Source organism: Pelobates fuscus, chromosome 13, assembly GCF_036172605.1.
Source record: "Pelobates fuscus isolate aPelFus1 chromosome 13, aPelFus1.pri, whole genome shotgun sequence".
Classification (NCBI taxonomy): domain Eukaryota; kingdom Metazoa; phylum Chordata; class Amphibia; order Anura; family Pelobatidae; genus Pelobates; species Pelobates fuscus.
The window spans coordinates 42,266,785-42,293,884 of NC_086329.1; the positions used below are offsets into that span (position 1 = coordinate 42,266,785).

General features: G+C 38.8%; 1 protein-coding gene across 4 annotated transcripts in view; it reads right to left on the reverse strand.

The window, feature by feature from the left end:
• Positions 1-351: 351 nt before the first annotated feature.
• Positions 352-27,100, reverse strand: part of DGLUCY (D-glutamate cyclase) — a 165,618-nt gene continuing 138,869 nt past the window's right edge. For all 4 annotated transcript variants that reach the window (XM_063440139.1, XM_063440141.1, XM_063440140.1 and 1 more), the window contains exons 12-13: positions 12,949-13,100; positions 352-1,120 (exon numbers count right to left, since the gene is read on the reverse strand). In XM_063440139.1, the coding sequence (XP_063296209.1) occupies positions 980-1,120; positions 12,949-13,100 (293 nt within the window). In that variant the 3' untranslated portion in view covers positions 352-979. The remainder of the gene's footprint in view (positions 1,121-12,948; positions 13,101-27,100) is intronic.

The following is a 27,100-nucleotide window of genomic DNA, read 5'->3' on the forward strand; positions in this document are numbered from 1 at the left end:
TTACAGGAAAAATATTGTTCTTATTATAATTGTGGTTAAGACAGATACCATGGCAGGCGCCGTTTGTGAGAGAAAACACTAAATAATGTTTATATTTATTGCCTGGAATATTGAACACTAAGACAGGAAATTGCAGAGGTGTCTAGACTAGACTGACAACTTACCTAAGAAGTGCAGCTATTTTAAAATTACATTTCCTATGATGCTCAGCCAATGCTTGGGCATGTGCATGCAAAATTAGCCACCAGTTGTCTAAAATGACTAGATTTAAACCGAACCGGCAAATAAAGTTAGCCATTTATGTAACGAGTTGTCACAATCAGAGATACAGGAACTCAGTTCTTTAACTCCAGAGCTAATAGTGTTTTCATCTCTAGACAATGCATCTTAAATTTTGTCCCTCCACATGTTGCTGAACTACAACTCCCATGATTCTCTATCCATCTACTGCATTCAAGTAATTATGGTAGTTGTAGGCCATCAACATTTGAGATCCCTGCTCTAATCAATGAGACCTGTTGAGCTCCAAAGCAACCAAGTCAGATTCCTTGCCTCCACACTTGCCAGTTGCTGGCCAAGTTAGTTGTCAGCTCGTTGTTGCAATGTTTAGTAAGTAAGCAAACTCAGTATAGAGAAATCCTAAAATGAGTCGGTGATTGGCACAAGCAAGACATTTTGTGATACTTTCATTAACGATAGATTACACACTCATTGGGGGTACTGTATAATGAGCAATTATGGGGCAAAGTTCTAAAAGTGGAAAACATTTAGAATGAAAACAGGATGTTCTTACTTATTTTCCAAATTTAGCACTGTGCCACACAGCTACCTCTTTGTCTCTCCCTATAAGATATAAGATAAACAGGGAGACTAATATATTGCACAATGATATACCATTTTAAACTACATTTCACTACCCATGAGGTTTCATACATATAAAAAATGAGAGCATACATTTATTTAGGCCTTGGGGAAGAGGTTATAGAGTGGCACCTAAAAGTTTTTCAATCATCTCTGAGTGAGTGTTATAAAACAGGAGTCCATCGACTTCCATTCCAAGATTTCCAGTTTTACCACTGCGCACGCCCTGACTCACCAATATGCTCAGCATCTTTTCCTCCTGATAAAAAAAAAAAAAATAACAATAAATAAATAATAATAAAACACATCACACCGCAAGTAACAACCCCACAGGTAGTTTTACTGCTGACTTTGTTAAACATTTTTTCATTGTAAGTTGACAATAGATTGCAAAATCATGCGTAGTCCTGGCTACTCAATATTTAACAAAGGATCAGTCTAAACCTTTGTTATCCCAGATGTCGTGGACTACATCTCCCCTGATGCATTGCCAGCATTATGGCTGTATGGGTGAGATGTAGTCCACAACTGTAGTGGCCTAAATACTGTGACAGCAATATCAAATGAATCCAGGCCAGTTTGCAGATTTTGAGATGTTAAATGAAAAAACTCTGTAGTGAAGATGTTACAATAACTTTTGTTTATCAAAAACATATTTATTTGAAATATTAGAAGCATAGATAACATATAAGCATGAGAAAGAAATAATAATGTTGTTTATAGCTTGCTGTCTAGGTATACCTTAAGAACATATATTAATTTACCAAATTAAACATTTTCAATCTTTTACAGAAATATTTAGGGAAACAAACGTTATAGGGATTATATCGTATCCATGCCCTTGCCTACCAGAACTAAAGCACATACGCCATTTCTAACCCATATGATAGGCATGAATAAACTGAATTGGTCAAATACATTGATGGCATATGTGGGAAAACCCCTAATGCCATCAGCATAATGCCCCATATCGTAAGACACGTGCTCACTATATTATACAGAGAATTCAAGTTGCTACTACCGTCTCCAAAAATGCCCATAGTATAATTGGAGCTTTCTGGACTCTTAGAATATAGCCATGAAGTTTGATTTATTTAAGTTTGCTGTAGAGCAGGTATGCCCAAAAGGTAGAACTACAAATCCAATGCTTAGCATGCATATAGAATGACAAAGCATAATGGAAGCTGTAGTTTTAAAACATCTGAGGATCTACCTTTTGGGCACCTCTGCTGTAGAAAGTGGGAGATGGGATATCAAGAACAGTATCCCTGCAGAAATGAAGAGGAACAGCAGAAACTGTAAGGTGCAAACCTGCACGAGAACAAATAATTATTAGTGTGGGACTTTACAGAGTTACTTTGCAACTTTAATTTAAAAAAATAAGATTTAGACATGTTGTTGGCGTGTTATTGATTCAGTTAGGACAAGGCAAAGGATGTATGTGGATTGCACATGATGAAAAACTGGCAGTGCCAAGCGCCTAAACTACACCAACAGGGACTATCAACAATTGTAAAAGTAAGGAAGGAAATGAGGGAAATGCCTTTCTCAAAGAGTGAAAGCCTTTGATGTCACAAGGTACCATTTGAAACAAAAGTGTATTTAAATGTCCTCCCTCCTTAGGGACAGTAGCCATTGTCAAGGTGGAATGGAACACAGAACACTTGCTTTAGCCAAGGACTAGAAAAAAACCAAAATGGAGTTAAACTGTGTGTGTGTGTGTGGCTGCTTTAAAATGCATGAACTTTAACTATTTCCCAAACAACTGAGATTTGGTATAATTCAAACTGAGTCATTGCTTGTGTTCGAGGACAGTAAGTTGAAGAAAAGTTACCTGCGCTCTCTCCTTAATCCCTATGTATATTTAAACAAATAGAGGTCATTTAGTTACTCCAATGGCCATTACTGTAGTCGTTGCTGCCGCCCAGGAGTGATGGGAGTGAGCGCAGGACATATCTTTCTGTATTTGTATTCACTTTTTGTATCACTCTGCCTTGTTACAATGCTGCCGCCCATCCCACGTGTTCCCTATTAAGGGTTAATAAATATATAGGGGTGTATATGAAAAATACCCCTCTCTGTCTAATTAGAGATATCTTTGCCAGAAGCTCAAGGACGCAAGGTGAAGTGTAGGACCTGCTTAGGGGGTCTGCCTTGACGTTGGCAGGCGGGCATTCTCTTCAATGGCCATTGGAGTTACTAAATGACCTCCATTTTAACCCCTTAAGGACACATGACATGTGTGACATGTCATGATTCCCTTTTATTCCAGAAGTTTGGTCCTTAAGGGGTTAAATATACATAGGGATTAAGGAGAGAGCGCAGGTAACTTGTTTTTCTTTGGTTTTTACTATATATTGGGGCTGATGTGTACTGTAGTCATTGCTGCCGCCCAGGAGTGATGGGAGTGAGCGCAGGACTTATCTTTCTGTAAAAAGTATTTGCATACTTGTGAATCCATTTAAACTACCCGTTTCTGAGGTCACCTTTGGCCTGCCCGACTTAGTTCTTATCTATGCAGATTCTATCAAAGCTTTTTTGGTTACACACAGTTAATTAGGTACCAAGATAAGTTAGCCTGGTTCAAATGTATCAAGGACACTTTAAAGGAAAACCTAAAGAACCACACAACATCACACTGTAATGGTTATGGGGTTAGGAGTGTAAATAGTCAAACCATTTTTGAACAGTTTGACTTCTTATGTGAGGTTTGCCAGGTGCTGCTTCCCAACCACCTCTTTGTAGCAAGGAGAGGGAAAAGTTCCTGCTTAGGAGCTTCAGTTAACTCTACTGAGCTAATCCATGCATTTGCTGAGGGCATCTGTGCCTAGGTAGGAAATCAAATCAGTATTATTATTATTATATTATTTATATAGCGCCATCAAATTCCACAGCACTTTACAATGGGTGGACGAACAGACATGTAGTTGTAATCAGACAAGTTGGACACAGATGGGTTGAGGGCCCTGCTCAATGAGCTTACGTGCTAGCGGGAGTGGGGTAAAGTGACACAAAAAGGTAAGGTTAGTATTAGATTAGTGACAGTTGCAGAAGAGGAATCAGTCGGGAGCTATTAACAGTTTAATTAATAAGTTTTTTTGACAAAGTGTTTTTTTTAAATGATTTTTTGAAGGAGTGGAGACTGGGTGAGCATCTAACAGAGGAGGGAAGCGAGTTCCACAGGAACGGTGCAGCCGTCGAGAAGTCTTGAAGGCGAGCATCACCAGGAGAGAGCAATATCTTGTAGACCGATATTGCGGAAGCTGTTGATGATCAACAGTGGCAAAAGCCGCAGACAGGTCAATGAAAATTAGGATAGAGTAGTGACCATGAGATTTTGCAGCGAGTAGATTATTGGATACTTTGGTCAGTGCCGTTTCCACAGAGTGCTTAGCACGGAAACCAGACTGAAGCGGGTCTAGCAGAGAGTTGGACTCGAAGTCTGTCAATCTTGCATACACAATTCTTTCAAGGATCTTGGATGCAAAAGGCAGTAGTGAGATAGGACGGTAGTTGGATGTTAGGGTTAAGGTTGGGCTTCTTTGTTTTTGTTCTAAAAACACTGACAAGGAAGGGGAGTTAGGACACTGCTGGCACCGCAACTACTATGGCATGCTGTAGTGGTTATAGCTCTTGGAGGATTTATTTAAAGAGCACTAAAATTAAGAAAAAATTAATAATGTTAGAGTATTGCTTTTAAAGATTAGATTATTTGGCTCCCTTTTGAGAATATATGAAGAAGTTAAACTCATTATTTAATTAAATCCCTTCAAGCAACATAATCACCACTGTGTGCTGTAGTGGTTACAGTGCCATAACTTTAAAGGGACACTATAGTCACCAGAACAACTACAGCTTTATTGAATTTGTTCTGGTGAGTAAATCATTACCTTCAGGCTTTTTTCTGTAAACACTGTCTTTTCAGAGAAAATGCAGTGTTTACATTGCAGCCTAGAGACATCTTCACTGGCCACTCCTCAGATAGCTGTTAGAGATCCTTCCTGGGTCATGGCTGCCTAAAATGCATCCAAACATTCAGTATCTCCTTCCTCTGCACGCAGACACTGAACTTTCCTCATAGAGATTCATTGATTCAATTCATCTCTATGAGGAGATGCTGGTTGTCCAGGGTTGTGTGTGAATCATGGCACTGCCCCTGATCTGCCTCTTTGTCAGTCTCAGCCAATCTTATGGAGAAGCATTGTGATTGGATCGTGCTACCACTTCTGCTGATGTCAGCAGGCAATGGGCAGGTCAAAAGGAAACGGGGACAAGCAAGCAGCTCCAGACTTGAATACCAGTAAGATTGTACTATATTTAGGGAGGCAAGGGGGTCTAGATGGTGGTTTTAACCCTAAAGGGTCAGGAATACAGGTTTGTGTTCCGGACCTATAGTGCTCCTTTAAGGTTTCAAACCAATGAAGAACAGTTTTACTTTTTCCTTGGGGTCCATCGGGCACCGTTCACCACATCTGCTACAGCTCAGTGAGAGCAGGAAGCTACTGTGCTGTTTCTAATAGATCTCCTGAGTGAAGCCATGCAGTGCAGGACTAGCTCAGTGGGTGAGAGTGTCAGCTGATGAGCTAAGCCCTCCACCACCAAGCTTAAATAAGTGAAGTGCGCTTCCGGCTCTCATTCAGCTGTAGAAGATGCAGGGAGCTGCACCTGGCGGACCCCAGGTAAGAAGTGAAGCTGTTCTAAAAATAGGAAGCTGCCAGGGTACTATTACCACCACAGTGCACTTTTTAAGTTATGGTGATGGTAGTGCTCCTATAATAAAGAGCCAATTGAATGCTTCTCTAGTATGAAGCATTCACAGCATTCTGTGTGATCACCCTGTGTGTGACGATAAAACAAGAACATGTATTTCAAATACTGAAAGTCTTCACTATGAAGAGCCTGTAGCTCAGGGGTGACCAAAAGCTAGATCCACAGATGTTTAAAACTACAACTTCCATGACACTTTGTCATTCTAAAAACATTCTAAAGGCATGCAAAGCATCATGTGAGTTGGACTACAACATCTTGGGATTTATCTTTTAGGCACGTGTGCTCTAGTTGCGGTCTGACTGCTATTAGAGGCATACTGACTGAAAAATGTATACAATGCCTTTCCTTACAAACGGCAAGACTTACATTTAATCAAACTGCAGGAACAGGATGTATGCACTATAAGGATGCAGTGGTTTTGCTGCTTAGATTGTTTTTACAGACGTCAACTTCAGATTGAAATCACATCACTTTTAGTGACCACATTCTATTCAAACAGTTTTTGAAAAAAAATCATTTTATTTACCCGCTTATAAAAGTAATTGCAACAGGTTAAAGTGATGTTAAGCATGATCATTGTATCTCTTTTTGAAACTGTAATTCTGAACTCCACAGCAGCACAACTTACCCAAGATATGTAACCAATCAAAAACAAGAGAAGTTAATAAAATACCTTTTAAAAGTATATTTTCGTTCTTTGCTGCTCCTCAACAGCACATGTCAAGAGTGTCACACAACAGAGTGTCAATGCTTCCTACATTTCCTTGTTGGTTGTTTATTATTTTAATGCTTTCATTGTAAATTATTTTTTCTGAATTCTCTTTTCTCCCCTCTTTTTCGCTCTCAAACTGTGTTTTTGTCTCATGTTTTCCCATTTCTCTTGTACCGTTTGCTGGATTACCCTGCTTGTTATTTTGTCTGATCATTTATGTAACAATCACGCTTCCTTCCATTGGATCCTCTGCTCTAGCAGGACTCCAGAGTCTTTGTTTTGTTTTAGTTTTTTCTGCCTTGTGCTCCTTCCTTATTGCGCTCCATTGCAGGACCCTTGTTCTAGTCATTGTTCAGGTACGACGTTTATTTTTCTAATGTAAGCAGAATGGGGTAGATTTATTATACAGTGATTGTGGGATTTATAAAAGCCCTGTCTGGCATGTGGCAAAGGCCTACCTTGTTTTTGCCCTGTACCTGGGGAGAACCGCCATGTTCTAAAACTATTTGGGTGTGCCTCCATATTATTTTGTGATACTACACTGTGCAGACGGCTAGTTATCCATTATTTTAGTGAGCCCACATCTAATATTACAGTGTATTGATTGTCCTTGCTCTGTGTTTATGTTGACAGGGGTGAGGTGAGCCCAAATTACTTGCCTACACCTTGTGGCTGTTCCCAATTGCCTTTTAATTGTATGGTCTTTATATACAGTTTTACGTAAGTTGGCCTGCTCTGGCTGTGATATTTACTTCACTAAGACTCCAATTACCTTGAGTATGGATTATATGCCCCAGCTGACAGTGTCTTCTACAGCATCTGTGTGAGCACCACAACTGTATTTTATGCAGTCCTGTTTTAACATGGCTATATCCATACTACCTGCTGTTCCTTCACATTGGGACACTTGGTTATTGCCGAAACTATACGCAACCATGGGAGATTCACCTGCTCAGAACTAGAACCTGCAAGCATTAAAGGGACACTATAGTCACCTGAACAACTTTAGCTTAATGAAGCAGTTTTGGTGTATAGAACATGCCCCTGCAGCCTCACTGCTCAATCCTCTGCCATTTAGGAGTTAAATCCCTTTGTTTATGAACCCTAGTCACACCTCCCTGCATGTGACTTGCACAGCCTTCCGTAAACACTTCCTGTAAAGAGAGCCCTATTTAGGCTTTCTTTATTGCAAGTTCTGTTTAATTAATATTTTCTTATCCCCTGCTATGTTAATAGCTTGCTAGACCCTGCAAGAGCCTCCTGTATGTGATTAAAGTTCAATTTAGAGATTGAGATACACTTATTTAAGGTAAAAGACATCTGTTTGAAAGTGAAACCAGTTTTTTTTTTCATGCAGGCTCTGTCAATCATAGCCAGGGGAGGTGTGGCTAGGGCTGCATGAATAAAAAACAAAGTGATTTAACTCCTAAATGACAGTGAATTGAGCAGTGAAATTGCAGGGGAATTATCTATACACTAAAACTGCTTTATTTAGCTAAAGTAATTTAGGTGACTATAGTGTTCCTTTAAGGTGTCAGTGTCTGCTTCAGTGAAAAAAAAAAAAAAAAGCCTCCTTGTCCAGGATGGACCTGGACACAGCACTGCAGACACTTCAGCAAGAGAACAGGCCAGGTCGGCTAAACACTACTGGAAAGGCAAATGTCTGGCAATTTGTAAACAGAAGGAAAAGGCCCTGGCCTATCACTGCAGGAGAATGGAAGAACAGGAGTCTAACGCAGGCTTGTCTTTAATAGGATGATGACTCCTTACCTACACCACTGTTCTCAGTGCGAGATGAATAGCAGGCCCTTTGTTCCGCTTCTGAGAGAGAACTCCAGCCAGCACCTCTGCAGGGATGAGACAACGTTCATAGATGATAACTTGAGCCCCTATTTGACCCAATAACCATATGGTATCTTCTATCTTCTCTTCAGAATTGTCACTTCTGGATCATCCTGCACAGTTTGTACACTTTTGGCTCCAAACATCTCTTGCCCACGAGGTCCGTAACTTTGGCAGGTAAAATGTCCCTGCAAGACCCTGCTTGAGACACAAGATCACACAGACACCAAAATTCTATTTGGCTGCATCCATTTTACTATCCACAATGTGCTAAGATACAAGGAAAGACATTAAAAATGGCCTAAACCTTGCGTAAGACAAACTCTTGGCTGTATCCGGGACTGGGGACTTTGCTCCTTTTGTCTGTTTGTGCCAGTTTGTGCCAAAAGAAAAGAAATCCTGCTTAGGATTGACTCCAAACTCTCTGACCTCCTTAGTTCAAAGGATTCGAGACAGACAAAGGGACTCTTATTTAGAGAACGGGTTATCAAGGAGCTGCAGAAACACGTGGATCTTTTTACTACACTAACAAGGCCCAGACCTCTATGTCGAGGTATTTAGTCCTACACCTTCCCTGGTGTATTTGACAGGGCTGGTTGACAGCTTCTTCAGGCCTGCCAGTCCAGGAGGATACTACCCTGTTACTTTCTCCCTGAGCAACACTACCTGAAATTTCTCCCTTTCCACAGTAATGAGCGATGTCGGCAAAATCGTATCAGACTATCTATTGGTGAGCCCTCATCCTTGTTCTTTCCGTCTGTTTCAGGCAGGCAGATTGTCTCAATTTCTCCACATGTGATGAGATCTTTCTTCAGATGCTTGAGTTGTGCAGATGATGCATAGGTATGCCACAGAGTTCCATTCCACTCCTGTACAGGACTGTCCACCGCGACCTCATGTGAACCCTATAGCTCAACAGTCCCCCACAGAAAATTAGATTTTAATCCCTGTTTGCAAAGGGTGCAGTGCAATTCTCGCCAGATAGGAGGATTTTTCAGCAATATTTTTCTGGTATAAAAGAAAACAGGAGACTTCCGCCCAGTTATAAACCTCCTTGTCTCAATGCCTTCATCATGTACCAACACTTCAAGATAAAAGATATCCACCATCTCATGCTCGACCTGCATTGGCTAAGCAATTGGTTCACGCATCTCAATTTGTAGCACGCAAATTTACCTGTGGATCATCTCTGCCTAGGTTTTCTGCATTTGTTTCTGAAATGGAAGAGTGTGCTTCTCAAACTGGCAGTGGCACGTTTGCGGGCTAAAGGTTGCCTGGTCTATTTAGACTATATTTTGTAACACAATTCTGGATCCGGCATGTGTAACAGTAGATGAGGTTAAGCATAGTAGTCTGTTTAATGAGCTTATATGGTTTGCTAGGATCACGAGGTTGCTTAACCAAGTCCATCGTAGGGAGTGTTCATGGTGTTGATCGAACTACTAGGTGTGGTTCCCGGCCCTTCTGGATTTTACCTACCAGGTAAAATTGTTCTTGCTTCTCCTCACCAATCTTCGGGGGAGCCCTCATACGCTCATTCTGCAGGAGTACCTGCAGTTGGTGGTTTGGACTGTTTCTAGGGAACTTGGAATGCCGGCAGATTATTGCAAGTGGCTAAGGAACTCCTATGGGATTCATGGGCACCTGACATTAGACAGTGTGATCTTTTTGCATGGAATTCCTGGTGTAGTTGGCGCCTAGATAGGGACAGCTATCCCTTTACAGCCCCTGTTCCCATTCTGAACTTCTTGTCACATGGATTTTCGTTGGTTAGAACCTATAGCGCCATAACTGTGATGGAATCGGACATTTCTGCTGCTCATGTTCTGGTTCAGGAATCCCTTGGTTTGCTGGTTTCTATGAAAAACTGGCTTCTTCCTCTGTTTTTCAAATATTATCATTTACAGGATGTTGACTTTGTTCTTGGTTTTTATGCGTAATTGACTTGAGAATACAAATATCTCGCTTTGTCCACTTTCGTCAAAATTTACTCTTCTTCTGTGTCTCATCTCTTTTTTGGTGTTCGTCATTTTGACACCTTTTCTCCTAAGGGGGTTACATTTGCTGTTTCTCTCTAAAGCCAAATCAGATTCCTCTTCTTTCTTCTATCCTTATTGTTGAGACGTCACAAAAATTTGCATCGTTTCCATGCTTACCCATTACATGGAGGTTACTCTATGTGCTTCTCAGTCAGGCCAGCTTCTTACCTCGTATGTAACGCTGCAAAAAACAGTCTCAAATACTACGTTAGCTCAGGGGGTTTGTTGGCTTTTGTCCTTGGTGGGCATTGACCCTTCTTTCAATGCCCGTTTGATTTGGCTGCCTCTCAAGCTTTCTCTGCAATCTTATGCGGAATAGTCTTGAGAGGACACTTTCTGATTATTTTATTTTCATTCTTCCCCTCAACGTTTCTTTGTTCAATTTTCTTTGAGCATAAAAGCAAAATATGAAGCTTAATGTCATGTAATAAAATAGGTTATGCTAATTTTAATGTAACTAATTTTAATTTTAGTAATAAAAGGAGGCAAATATTGTTCCTCACTAATGCTCTTTTATTGAGTTGTTCTTTGGATGTATTTAATTGCATGGTTTGCATGTATTTATGTACTTTGACTGTTGATATGATTCTTAAAGTGTTTTATTGTGGACATGTTTGTAAATTATATAGTAGAATATGTTAATGTTTTCTGCAACTTGCCCTTGTCTCTTAAGTATTTTCTTTTGCATCAGTTTGATTTTCAGATTCAAGTTCTATGCTGGAGACTTCCTGATGGGCTAGTGCATTCCAGGATCTTTCAGCATTTTCTACATTGTTGCTTTGGTGCCTTTGTTTCAGTTATATTATGTTAATGTAAAATTAAGATAATAGGTACACTAAAGATAGCAAAATCTACAATTCAATGACATAAAACTGATATGGGTTTTTACTTAAAAGTATATTGACAGATGATTTTTGTTTTATTGGATTTATGTTTACTGTAATATAGTGAGCTGTAGTGGTTATAGTGAACTAACTATCTAACAGTCTAACAGTTTTAGAAAGTTTGATTTCTTACCTGGTGTCTGCTAGGCAACAATGCAGGTTAAAAGGCAGCATAAATATTAACAAGCCAAATGTTAAAAGGAACATTATGGTCACCAGAACAACTATAGCTCATTGTAGTTGTTATGATGAGTATAGTCCGTCCCTGCAGACTTTTTAATGTAAACACTGCGTTTTCAGAGAAAAGTGGTCACTCCTCAGATGGCTATTAGAGGTACTTCCTGGGGCAGTGCTGCAACTTATCTCATAGAGGTGCATTGAATCAATGCATCTCTATGAGGAAATGCTATTTGGCCAGATGGTATTTGGTCTTGCCCCGCCCCTAATAGGAAAGCATTGGATTGGCTGAAATCATCAATCCTTATGATGTCACCTGAAGAAGTGGATCGGGACAGGGACAGCACCTGCACACCTGTGGAGAGCAGAAAATAAGGTACGTTTTAACCCTTTCTAAGGGGCCAAGCCACCTCAATGGTGGTTTTAATACTATAGGGACAGGAATACATGTTTGTGTTCCTGACCCTATGGCATTCTTTTGAGATTTGCAGATGGTCAATTAATATATCAGCATTTTGTTTGTATTCCTCTCACTCTTTATAATGACTTCACAGAACAAAAATTATCCTGTGATAAATTATCCTGATCTAGGTAGAATCTCCTATCTATGTATATTTATATCCTTACTTGTATATATATATTGTGTCTCCTCACACCCATCCTCAATGCAGACATCCACCGGCATTGCTTGCCATTTGCGTTAGTGTGGATAGAAGTATGAGGAGAAAGCCCAATGCAGGGAGATCAATATGCACATTGTTCTCTGCTTTCCTACACTGCCTATTTTTATTATTGGGTAGGTCAGGGTTGAGCTCCAGAAGGCAACATGCACACTCTCCTAACTACTTAAAGGGACACTATAGTCACCTGAACAACTTTAGCTTAATGAAGCAGTTTTGGTGTATAGAACATGCCCCTGCAGCCTCACTGCTCAATCCTCTGCCATTTAGGAGTTAAATCCCTTTGTTTATGAACCCTAGTCACACCTCCCTGTATGTGACTTGCACCGCCTTCCATAATCACTTCCTGTAAAGGGAGCCCTATTTAGGCTTTCTTTATTGCAAGTTCTGTTTAATTAGGATTTTCTAATCCCCTGCTATGTTAATAGCTTGCTAGACCCTGCAAGAGCCTCCTGTATGTGATTAAAGTTCAATTTAGAGATGGAGATACAATTATTTAAGGTACATTACATCTGTTTGAAAGTGAAACCAGTTTTTTTTTTCATGCAGGCTCTGTCAATCATAGCTAGGGGAGGTGTGGCTAGGGCTGCATAAACAGAAACAAAGTGATTTAACTCCTAAATGACAGTGAATTGAGCAGTGAAATTGCAGGGGAATGATCTATACACTAAAACTGCTTTATTTAGCTAAAGTAATTTAGGTGACTATAGTGTTCCTTTAACCCCGCTTTCAATTAGCTTGCTTAGAATATTAACTTTTTTTTTTTTTTTTAAGAATTAAACTACTTGAGCTGCACATGTATGCAGTTGCTAGACATAAGTCAGACACTGTATGCACACAATATACTGTGTTGTACATGTCATTTCAGGGTAGCGGATACTCCCACTCAATACTGTAACCAGTTTGCTTTTTTTATGTAGTGTAAAACCCACCATAAAACCAAAGGGAAAAAAAATCCCTCACATACAGAGAAATACATTTACCTTGTGAACAGAGGGAAGAGCAGAAGCCCAGGTAGCTCCCTTTGAAAACGTGGGGTATCCGACAGCTTTCCTAAGATAGCGCTCATGGATTTCACAGGTATTCAAGAGGTACAATGCACAAGCCACGGCATAGCCTCCCCAGTTAGACACACCTAAAAGAGAACGACTTCACATTAACTGTGTAATAAGAAAATAGCAGGAGTGTAGATGCTTAATGCACAGTGGCTTAATGGCAGAGACAGATAAGAGGAAAAAACACAAAAAAGCTACTTGAAAAGTTAAACCGGTCCGCCCAGTTACATTACATTTATCTTGGTTCACTACCCTAAATGACTGTTTGGGTACCTATGTAACCCTTTGATGTTCTGAGACCTGAACTAGTTAAAGAGGTCTTTCAAAAAGTATCTAGAATACAATTAACCCTTCCATAGTGCGCAGTTATTGCAATAGTTTCGGCATAAGGTAATCTATAGGCAAATTACGTTTGAGGACTCTGAATTACAAGAGTTAAATAAAAAGGCAGTCAGGGTTTTGAAAATGCTGTAAAGGTTTATTCTGGGGAAAACATCTGTTCTCAAATCTGGAACTTACCAGTTTGAGTAACAATATCAGTGGAGGAGAAGCAGATTAAGAGCAAGGGAAAAGGAATTGGGCTGTCATGGAATCTCCCACTAGACCACCCAGGATTTCACCAAGAATGTTGAAATGTAATTTTTAGTTACTGTTGCATATCTGTACCTTTCTTCGAAGAACTGTATATTACCCTAGTGCATTTGTTTCCAACCTTTTTTCACTTGTGAGCTCCTTGGCATCCCAGTTTCATAAATTGTGCCCCTCATAGTAGCAAAATGTTTGTTATCAATATAGTTGCTGTTATTTCAAACATATAATTTTTTCTCTGCCCCATCTCCCCTTTATCTCTGCCTCAGGCTTCCCCTGCTTCTCCTCTACCCCAGGTGGCCCCTGCTTCTCCTCTGCCCCAGACTCTCGCTGCTCCTCCTCTGCCCCAGGCCACTGCTGCATCTCATCTGCCCCAGGCTCTCCCTGATTCTCACAGTGCAGACAGAAATACTGACACACATGCAGAAACAGAGATACACACATTCAGATACATAGGTAAAAACACTGACACCTAAAGATACATACACTGACAAACATGCGTATGCACAGACACACAGATACAAAGACACAAACATAGACACACGTACAGTTGCAGAGACACAGTGATACACCCATACAATGTACAGACACACTCACACAGATACACACGCTTATACGTAGACACACATACAAACATTGCAACATACAGATACTGACACACATGCAGATGTACAGATACAAACTGGCACACGTACACAGATTGACACACATCCAGATACACATTCTGACAAACATACATTGACACAAATGTACAGAAACATAAAAACAAACATTGACGAACATACAGAAACACAGATACATACATACTGACATGCAGATATAGACACATCCAGATGTACAGACACACAGATGCAAAAACTGACACACATGCAGATGTACAGGCACACATTTTTAATATTTATTTTTATTTCTCACTATTCACTGTTTCATTTGTTATATCATTAGTATTTTATTTTCATTAAGTATAGATAAAACTGCTTGATATAGTTTATATCTGTATATATTCTGAATTAGAAACGGGTATATGTAACCATTATTTGTCTAAGCACTTTCTATGAACCATGACACTTATGAATATATCGCACTCAATGGCACTTTATTTCAAGGTGTACTGTTTGAAATATATTGAAATGATCGTGGCTAGTTTCTGGTCTTTAATTCTGTCACAATTATTATGTGGTGTGGGTTGTGACTCCAAAATGAATAGAAGCTACAATTGATATTTTGACGTCTAATACGTTTTTCCTTAGTAGACTTTAAGTGCATATGAGACCCACAATTAGAGTATGGACACTGGCGTCCGTGGAATGCACATCTGATGTGGGTGGAACGCAAAAGCGAAAGTGACGTTGCTGGAACGCTCGGAAGTGCGCCTTGGAACGCATGAAAAACCGTCAGGAGTATGAATGAAGAAACATTAGGATTCACAGCTGTTGAAAAAGGTGTGCAAGGAGAAAAGGAGAAATCATTGGTAAATACTGATTGAATATTTGAGGAAAAAGGAGGATCACCCACTTAATCACCAATTAACAGGAAGGACACTTCCATTATAATTGGACTCGGGGGAGAGAGAGGAATTAAGGCGTGTGTTTTTTTTTTTTATATACTGGAGGACCCTGAGGAAGTTCATACATGAATGAAACGTAGGACCTGGGCTCTATGATATATATTTTATTCATATTATTGATTATTTTTTATGTTCATTTTTATAATAAGATTTTTATTTTACCTGGATCCCTGACATTTCTCAGCATCGTTATCAGGAACATCAGTGACAGTGAGGAGGTCTACTTAGCCTCCCATTATTCAGGGGAGGCACCTTTAAGGCGATCTTAAAGTCTTCATCGTTTAAGTGCAATCGACTTTCTTTTTACAATATTACACAATGTTCCTATTGATATATTCTTTCTAGATGTACAGCTGTATCCATTTCTTCTTTGCACATACACAGAAACAAACACTGACACCCGTGGAGATGTGCAGACACACAGATACAACCAATGACACAGATGTACAGACACACATATGCAAACACTGATACATATCCAGATGTACAGAAAGACATAGGCAAACACTGATACATATGCAGATGTACAGACACACGGAAACAAACACTGAAACACACTCAGATTTTTAGACACACAGATACAAACACTTACAGAAATAAACAAAAATAGACACCCCTGCTGTACAGATACAAAAACAAACACTGGAATAAATACAGATTTTCAGACACACAGATAAAAACACTTGTGCACATGTACAGATGCACATATTCAGTGTTTTTATCTGTATGTCTGTACATCTGGATATGTATCAGTGTTTACACAAGGGTGTCTGTACATCTGTGTCAATGTTTGTATTTGTGTGGCTGCATATCTCCATGTGTGTCAGTGTTTGTATATCTGTGCCTGAACATCTGCATATGTGTCAAACACTGACACACATGGAGATGTACAGACACACATATACAAACATTGACACGCATACAGATGTACAGACACACATATACAAACACGGTATGACCTGTACATCTGTTTATATCCGTGTGTCTGTACATCTGCATGTGTGTCACGCATATAGAGGTAGACACACATACAAACACTGACACCCATGCAGATGTATGAACACTGATGCAGATGTACAGATCCAAACACTGACACACATACATATGTACAAACACTGACACAGTGGTTCAGAAACACAGATACAAACACTGAAACATAGAGATTTTCAGACACACAGATACAAACACTGATACAGATGTACAGACACATATGCAAACACTGACAAAGATGTACAGAAACACAGATGCAAACATGGATAAACACATGCAGATATACAGACACATGCAGATACACAAACAGACACACAGGTACAAACAATGACGCAGATATACAGACACACAGATACAAACACTGACACTCATTCAGATGAACAGATACAGATACAAACACTGACACACATACAGATGTACAAACACTGATGCAGTGGTTCAGAAACACAGATACAAACATTGAAACATACAGATTTTCAGACACAGATACAAACACTGATACAGATGTACAGAAACAGATACAAACACTGACACAGATGTACAGAAACACAGATGCAAACATGGATAAACACATGCAGATATACAGACACACAGATACAAACACTGACACTCATTCAGATGAACAGATACAAACACTGACACACATACAGATGTACAAACACTGACACAGATGTACAGAAACACAGATGCAAACATGGATAAACACATGCAGATGTACAGACACACAGATACAAACACTGACACACATGCAGATACACAAAAACAGACACACAGGTACAAACAATGACACAGATATACAGATACAAACACTGACATTCATTCAGATGAACAGACACACAGATACAAACACTTACACACATACAGATGTACAAACACTGATGCAGTGGTTCAGAAACACAGATACAAACAATGATGCAGTGGTTCAGAAACAAAGATACAAACATTGAAACACACAGATTTTCAGACACACAGGTACAAACACTGATACAGATGTACAGAAACACAGATGCAAACATGGATAAACACATGCAGATATACAGACACACAGATACAAACACTGACACACATGCAGATACACAAAAACAGACACAGTGTTTGTATGACACTCATGCAGATGAACAGATACAGATACAAACACTGACACACATACAGATGTACAGACACACAGATACAAACACTGATGTAGTGGTTCAGAAACACAGAAACAAACACTGATGCAGACCCACAGATACAAACATTGAAACATACAGATTTTCAGACACACAGATACAAACACTGATACAGATGTACACATGCAGATGTACAGACACAAAGATGCAAAGATTGACACAGATGCAAACACTGATGCAGATGTACAGATACAAACACTGTATCTGTACATCTGCATGGGTGTCAAACATTGACACAGATACAGCCATTGACACAGATGTATGGATAAACACATGCAAATGTACAGACGCAGAGATATAAACATTGACACCCATGTAGATACACATACGGACGTAGACACATAGGTACAAACAATGACACCAATGTACAGACACACAGATACAAACACTGACACCCATGCAGATGTACAAACATTGACACTCATACAGATGTACAAACACAGACACAGACACATACAGTTGTACAGACACACAGATACAAACACTGATGCAGTGGTTTAGAAACAAAGATACAAACATACAGATTTTCAGACACACAGATACAAACACTGATACAATGTACAGACACATAGATGCAAAGATTGACACAGATGCAAACACATGCAGATGTACAGATACAACCATTGCATCTATATCTCTGTACCTCGGTGTCAATGGTTTTGTCTGTGCATGTGCTTATCCATGTTTGCATCTGTGTCAATGGTTGTGTCTGTACAACTGCCTGTTTGTCAGTGTTTGCATCTGTGTGTCTGTACATCTGCGTCAGTGTTTGGATCTGTGATGCAGTATAAGTGTCAGTGTTTGTATCTGTGTCTGTGCATCTGTATGCGTGTCAGTGTTTGTATCTGCATGTGTTTATCCATGTGTCTGTACATCTGCATCAGTGTTTGAAACATACAGATTTCTAGACACCCAGATATAATGTTTGTATCCGTGGGTCTGCATCAGTGTTTGTATCTGTGTTTCTGAACCACTGTATCTGTGTGTCTGTCCATCTGTATGTGTGTCAGTGTTTGCATCTGTGTGTACATCTATATGTGTGTCAGTGTTTGCATCTGTGTGTACATCTATATATGTGTCAGTGTTTGCATCTGTGTGTCTGTACATCTGCATCAGTGTTTGCATCTGTGTGTCTGCACATCTGCGTCAGTGTTTGAATCTGTGTGTCTGTACATCTATATGTGTCAATGTTTGAATCTGTACATCTGTGTGTGTTTTTTTTTATCTGTGTGTCTGTACATCTGCGTCTTCATCTGTGTGTACATCTATCTGTGTGTCAGTACATCTGCATCAGTGTTTGTATCTGTGTGTCAGTACATCTGCATCAGTGTTTGTATCTGTACGGCTGTATGTGTGTCAGTGTTTGTATCAATGTTTATATATGTGTGTCTGTACATCTGTGTCAGTGGTTGTATCTGTATGGTTATCAGTGTTTGTATCGGTGTGTCTGACATCTGCGTCCGTGTTTGTATCTGTGTGTCTGTACATCTGCGTCAGTGTTTATATCTGTGTATCTGCATCTGTATGTGTTTATCAGTGTTTCCATCCGTGTGTCTGTGCATCTGTGTGTCTGTACATCTATATGTGTGTCAGTGTTTGTATCTGTGTGTTTGTATCTGTGTGTGTACATCTGCGTCAGTGTTTGTATCTGTGTGTCTGTACATTTGCATGTGTTTTAGTGTTTGTATATCAGTGTCTGTACATCTGCGTCAGTGTTTGAATCTGTCAGTGTTTATATCTGTGCCTCTGTATGTGTATCAGTGTTTGCATCTGTGTGTCTGTAAATCTGTGTCAATGGTTGTATCTGTGTCAGTGTTTGTATCGGTGTGTCTGTACATCTGCATCAGTGTTTGAATCTGTGTGTCTGTACATCTGCGTCAGTGTTTGAATCTGTGTGTCTGTACATCTATATTTGTCAATGTTTGAATCTGTACATGTGTCAGTGGTTTTTTATCTGTGTGTCTGTACATCTGCGTCAGTGTTTGTATCTGTGTCTGTACATCTATGTGTCAGGGTTTGTATATCTGTGTCTGTACATCTGCGTCAGTGTTTATATCTGTGTATCTGTATGTGTTTATCAGTGTTTCCATCTGTGTGTCTGTGCATCTGTGTCAGTGTTTGCATCTGTGTGTACAGCTATATGTGTCAGTATATCTGCGTCCGTGTTTGTATATGTGTGTCTGTACATCTGCGTCAGTGTTTGTATCCGTGTCTGTACATCTGCGTCAGTGTTTATATCTGTGTATCTGTATGTGTTTATCAGTGTTTCCATCTGTGTGTCTGTACATCTATATGTGTGTCAGTGTTTGTATCTGTACATCTGCATCAGTGTTTGTATCTGTACATCTGCGTCAGTGTTTGAATCTGTCAGTGTTTATACATGTGCCTCTGTATGTGTATCAGTGTCTGCATCTGTGTGTCTGTAAATCTGTGTCAATGGTTGTATCTGTGTCAGTGTTTGTATCGGTGTGTCTGTACATCTGCACGGGTGTCAATGTTTGTATCTGTGTGTTAGTGTGTGTCTGTGCCTCTGTATGTGTATCAATGTTTGCATCTGCGACTGTTTTTCTCTGTGTTTATACATCTGCATATGTTTATCCATGTTTGCATCTGTGTGTCTGTACATATATAGGTGTCTATATGTGTCAGTGTTTGTATTTGTGCATCTATATGTGTGTCAGCGTTTGTATATGTGTCTGTACATCTGCGTCAGTGTTTGAATCTGTGTGTCTGTACGTTTGTATGAGTATCAGTGTTTGTGTCTGTACATCTGTGTTTATCCATGTTTGCATCTGTGTCAATGGTTGTATCTGTTCATCTGCATGTGCGTCATTATGTGGGTCTGTACATCTGTGTCAGTACATCTGTATGCGTGTCAGTGTTTGTATCTGTACATCTGTATGTGTGTCAGTATTTGTGAAAAAGACAGAAATAAGCGCTCTCTTCTTGAAAGTGAGCTGCAGTTCACCAACAAGGTGTTCCCTCAACCTTGTGAGAAGTGGACAAATATAACAAAAAAGGTGAACAGCGCTAATAATAAGAAAAATACATACGTATAGTGAAATACTGGCCAACTAAATAACTTGAAAAACAAGAACAAAATACAATAATGGTACAGTATGTATGAGCAATATAACTAGACAGAATAGAGGTGTTAAATTCACACTCACACTTTTAAGAGCTATATCAGCTCGGTATTAGAAGCCTGGACGGAATAATCCCCGTCTGTGGATTTCTTGGTGTTCAAGATTGTTGATGGGCTTATAGGCATAGATGTTCGTTATATGTAAAACATAAATAAAATACACCTCATGGTATAGTATGTATATATAAAATAATTAAGTAAAATGGATAATCCTACTTACATATACTAGAGCAAGGACCTGCTCTAGTTTGGAGAGCTTCAGGTGGAACAATCCCCACCTTGGGATATAATGGACCCAGGTATAGCAGCAAAGCAATGATGAGTAGGAAGGAGGACAAGAGAGATGACTGGATATGTATAAAAATGTATACTTTATTACAATTAGTAAAAAGTGAAAATTACAAACTATAAAACCAGTCCTGATAAAAAGTCCAAAATTCTTCCTCACTTGACGTGTTTCGCCAAAGCTTTTTCAAAAGTGAATGCTTGCTGCTTGGGGTCCTCGAGATTAAATACCTTCTATGATGATTCCGCTGTGTATAATTCGTAATTTCCGGTTTCGTCAAAGTGGCATAGGCGGAAGTCCTCCGAGTGCCATTTTCAATGGGCAATTGGTGAGAAAGTTCAAAGTAGGGCTCAGAGGTATGAAGGTTAGAGAATATATAATAATAAATCAAATCAGATGATATTTTAAATAGTTGCAGTGCTAAACATGTGTAAGGTATACAAGTAACACAAAAAATATAACGTTTTAATTCTAACTTCGTCATAATGACGTAAATGGAAATGTTCCGGACGCCATTTTTAATATGGGCTAATGTCCAAAAAAGGAATCAAAGGTTTAAAAAAACGGAAGTAAAACATATTCTAAATACAAAAAAACATATATATATATATATATATATATATATACAAATAGGAAAAATATAAAGTAAAACAATGTGAGAAATACAGTCAATATCTACATAAAAGAATATAGACACCCTTTTTTATTATTAATTCTTATAAAAAATGAACCAAGTCGAATTCTATGTTAAGCCCATTTGGATGGAGGGTATCTAAACGGTAAACCCACTCCATTTCTAATTTTCCTATATTTCTAATAATATCACCTCCTCTCCAGTGTGGTTTATATTTAGCAATACCCAGAAATTTTAAAAGACCACGATCTTTATTGTGCTGTAAAAAACGTGCAGATACAGAGTGGTTTTTGTAGCCTTTTTCAATATTGCGGCAGTGTTCGCTAATTCTTACTTTCAGAGGTCTTATTGTTCTTCCAACGTATTGTAGTCCGCATGGACATTCTAATACATAGACTACGTTGTTGCTATTGCACGTTATAATCTCATTAATATTAAACAGTTTATTATTTCTATTTGACTTAAATTCTGATGTGCATTTTTCCATTTTATGTGTTTTTCTACATGATATACATGTATTACATCTAAAAAACCCTTTATTAATAGTTAAAAAAATATTTTTTTTGCGTATTCTGATTTCTAGTAAAAAAAATTGTGAGTTGTAATTTTAAATTAGGTGCACCTCTAAATATAGTGGGTTTATGTGGTAGGGCTTTGCTTAATATTGGATCCTCTTTGAGTAAATGCCAATTTTTATTATTTTTTTGATATGTTTATTTTTATTATTATAATCAAATATAAGGGGGAGGGTAAATTTATTAGTTTGACGAAACCGGAAATGACAAATTATACACAGCGGAATCGATTTTCATCATCATAGAAGGTATTTAATCTCGAGGACCCCAAGCAGCAAGCATTCACTTTTGAAAAAGCTTCGGCGAAACGCATCAAGGTTTTATAGTTTGTAATTTTCACTTTTTACTAATTGTGATAAAGTATACATTTTTATACATATCCAGTCATCTCTCTTGTCCTCCTTCCTACTCATCACTGCTTTGCTGCTATACCTGGGTCCATTATATCCCAAGGTGGGGATTGTTCCACCTGAAGCTCTCCAAACTAGAGCAGGTCCTTGCTCTAGTATATGTAAGTAGGATTATCCATTTTACGTAATTATTTTATATATACATACTATACCATGAGGTGTATTTTATTTTTGTTTTACATATAACGAACATCTATGCCTATAAGCCCATCAACAATCTTGAACACCAAGAAATCCACAGACGGAGATTATTCCGTCCAGGCTTCTAATACCGAGCTGATATAGCTCTTAAAAGTGTGAGTGTGAATTTAACACCTCTATTCTGTCTAGTTATATTGCTCATACATACTGTACCATTATTGTATTTTGTTCTTTTTTTTCCAAGTTATTTCGTTGGCCAGTATTTCACTATATGTATGTATTTTTCTTATTATTAGCGCTGTTCACCTTTTTTGTTCACCTTTTTTGTCGGTATTTGTGTCTGTGCATCTGTATGTGTCGGTATTTGTATCTGTATGTGTGTCAGTGTTTGTTTCTATGTCTGTGCATCTGTGTGTCAGTGTTTGTATCTGCGTCTGTGCATCTGTAAGTGTGTCAGTGTTTCTGTTTCTGTGTCTGTGCATCTGTATGTGTGTCGGTATTTGTATCTGCGTCTGTGTGTCGGTGTTTGTATCTGCGTCTGTATGTGTGTCAGTGTTTGTATCTGTGTCTGTGCATCTGTGTGTCAGTGTTTGTATCTGTGTCTGTGCATCTGTATGTGTGTCAGTGTTTGTATCTGTGTCTGTGCATCTGTATGTGTCAGTGTTTGTATCTGTGCATCTGTAAGTGTGTCAGTGTTTCTGTGTCTGTATGTCTCTATTAGTGTTAGTACATTTGCATGTGTTTTAGTGTTTGTATCTGTACATCTATGTGTTTATCCATGTTTGCATCTGTGTCAATGGTTGTATTTGTACATCTGCGTCAGTGTTTGTATGTGTTTCCGTACATCTGCATGTGCGTCATTGTGTGGGTCTGTACCTTTGTGTCAGTGGGTCTGTACATCTGTGTGAGTGTCAGTGTTTGTATCTGGACATGTGTATAGATGTTTGCATCTGTGTGTCTGTACATCTAAGTCAGTGTTTGTATCAGTGTGTCTTTACGTCTGAGTGTCAGTAGATTTGCATGTGTTTCAGTGTTTGTATCTCTGTCTGTACATCTGCCTCAGTGTTTGAATCTTTACATCTGTGTCAGTGTTTATATCTGTGTGCCTGTATGTGTATCTATGCCTCGGTGTATCAATGTTTGTATCTGTGGGTCTGTACATCTGCGTCTGTGTTTCCGTACATCTGCATGGGCGTCATTTTGTGGGTCTGTACATCTGTGTCAGTGATTGTCTGTACGTCTGTATGAGTGTCAGTACATTTGCAAGTTTTTCATTGTTTGTATCTCTGTGTATGTACATCTGCCTCAGTGTTTGAATCTGTACATCTGTGTTAGTGTTTATATATGTTCCTCTGTATGTGTGTCAGTACATCTGGATGTTTTTCCAGTGTTTGTATCTGTGTCTGTACATCTGACTTTAAATCTGTACATCTGTGTCAGTGTTTATATCTGTGTTTCTGTAAGTCTGTATGTGTGTCAGTGTTTGAATCTGTGTGTCTGTACATCTGCATGTGTCAGTACATCTGTGTCAGTGTTTGTATCTGTGTCTTTACATCTGCGTCAGTGTTTGTATATGCGTTTCTGTACGTCTGTATGTGTGTCAGTGTTTGTATCTGTATGTGTCTGTACATCTGTCAGTTTTTGTATCTAAGTCTGTATGAGTGTCAGTGTTTGTATCTGTGTCTGTGCATCTGTATGTGTGTCAGTGTATCTGTGTTTGCATCTATGCGTCTACTTCTGCATGGGTGTCAGTGTTTGTATTTGTACATCTGTGTCAGTGTTTGTATCTGTGCATCTGTATGAGTGTCAGTGTCTGTACATATGCATGTGTTTATCCATGTTTGCATGGGTGTCAGTGTTTGTATCTGTACATCTGGGTCAGTTTTTGTATCTGTACGTCTGTATGAGTGTCAGTGTTTGTATCTGTGTCTGTGCATCTGTATGTGTGTCAGTGTTTGCATCTGTACATTTTCATCTGTGTGTCTACATCTAGATGGGTGTCAGTGTTTGTATTTGTACATCTGTGTCAGTGTTTGTAACTGTACGTCTGTATGAGTGTCAGTATCTGTACATCTGCATGTGTTTATCCATGTTTGCATTTGTGTCAGTGTTTGACACAGATGTACAGACACCCAGATACAAACACTGACACAGATGTACAGAAACACAGATGCAAACATGGATAAACACATGCAGATGTACAGACACACAGATACAAACACTGGCACACATAAATGAACAGATACAAACACTGACACTCATACAGACGTACAGACACACAGATACAAACACTGACACTCATACTGCATCACAGATACAAACACAGACACACATCACAGATTAACTGGTATACCTTATGAGTAATGTATGATGCCAATGATGTAGCACATTTCTAGTGCATAAATAGTTATATGGATTCTTTTCAATATATTCTTTTCAATATATTTTTCAATATATACTTCTAATATACTACCCCGTTTTGGTTTTGAATTAATTCGCATTCCAGTTAACAGTGAAAGACCACAACATACAAATAAGAGACATTTAGGTCCTGGAAGACCAATAAGAATGATGGTAAAATAGAATCTTGATCCTGTTATGTTTCATACTCCATTTGATGTTATATATTTTAGTTAGAACATTTTATGTCTGTATAAAGAAAATAAGTTAGGGAAATGAGCTATCATTTCATACTAAATTAATATGATGTAATCTCATTTGTCTTCAACATGGGGACCTCTTTCCAATACTGCCGAAGATCGGGCGAAGTGGAACGCACGTGCGTTCCAGTGACACATGTCCGCTCAGCCAAGGAAGACGCGGATGCTTCCGGGTCTGTGGAACGCACGTGCGTTCCATGAACGTAATCCGGAACTCCATATATGGAGCGGGTGAACGAACCGACATCCAGCTGATCGGAATTGAAAGATTAGATCGAAATACCGGCGGGGGGACCTATAAAAGGAGGTTGAAGTCCCCAGAAAGACTGAAGCATTACTCCTGAGGAAGTTTGGTGATCCAGACGAAACGCGTAGAGACTTGAGACTTTTATTGATTGGCACTTTTATTATTTTTTATTGTGTATCTGTTTTGCCTGTCTGACATTTCTACAAGGACGTCTTGGCTCCACATTGATGGGAGAAACAGAATTGTCTTGATGGGCTTTTTTACCACTATTATATTGTAAGTGCAACCATTAAAGCTGTTATTCTATTTTACAACAGTGCTATACTATGCTACTTTTTATTTTTTACATGTTAAACCTACCATCCTAACTCTGAGGAATCTGGGGAAATCCATCAATTTGATGTGCCTGAAAGCTACATAAATTCTGTGAGTGTGACATAAACACAAGGGGAATCTGTGTTTTTACGTTAATCCCCTATGAGCGCTTTCTTTTATTCCTATAGGTCTAGGTATACTCTATTTTGTTTCCACAGACACACATATGCAAACACTGACAAACAGGCAGTTGTACAGACACACATATACAACCATTGACACAGATGCAAACATGGAACATGCAGATGTACAGACACCCAGATACAAACACTGACACAGATGTACAGAAACACAGATGCAAACATGGATAAACACATGCAGATGTACAGACACACAGATACAAACACTGGCACACATAAATGCACAGATACAAACACTGACACTCATACAGACGTACAGACACACAGATACAAACACTGACACTCATACTGCATCACAGATACAAACACAGACACACATATGCAAACACTGACAAACAGGCAGTTGTACAGACACACATATACAAACATGGATAAACACATGCAAATGTACAGACACACAGATACAAACACTGACACACAAATGCACAGATACAAACACTGACACTCATACAGACGTACTGATGCAGATGAACAGACACATAGATGCAAACACGGATAAACACATGCAGATGTACAGACACACATACAGATGTACAGACACACATACAGATGCACAGATACAAGCACTGACACTCATACAGACGTACTGATGCAGATGTACAGACACACAGATGCAAACATGGATAAACACATGCAGATAAACACTGACACAGATGTACTCTGCTCCTTTTCATACAAAGTTATTTGTTAGTCAAGTCAATTCTGACTTGGAAATCTTCCAGAACTTCTCTATATTTCCACATTTCTCTTTCTAAACACATACTTGCACACACCATTCATGGAATATATCCCCAAACCTAAAGAATTTCTACCAAGAAAGTTGGTAATTAAGCTGGTTTCATTTAATTAAAGTTAATTGATTTTTACTAAAAACTTTGAAATCATATTTGGCGGAGAAATATATGGTTCCATATTCCATCTGCAGGTGGAATAAATGAATAATATATTTACTGGCAATCTGAATTTAGGGATAGCAAATCTTTAATCAGAAAAGTTAATCATCTGCTGTGTTAAAAACATGGTTAAAATATTATTTTTTAGTCACTGGATGGAAGGAATAGTTAAATTGACTATTTGTGTAAAAAAATATTGTATCTTTTTAGTTGCAATATTATAGTGTTTAGCCTGTTAGAATTGTATCCAGCAGTGAGTG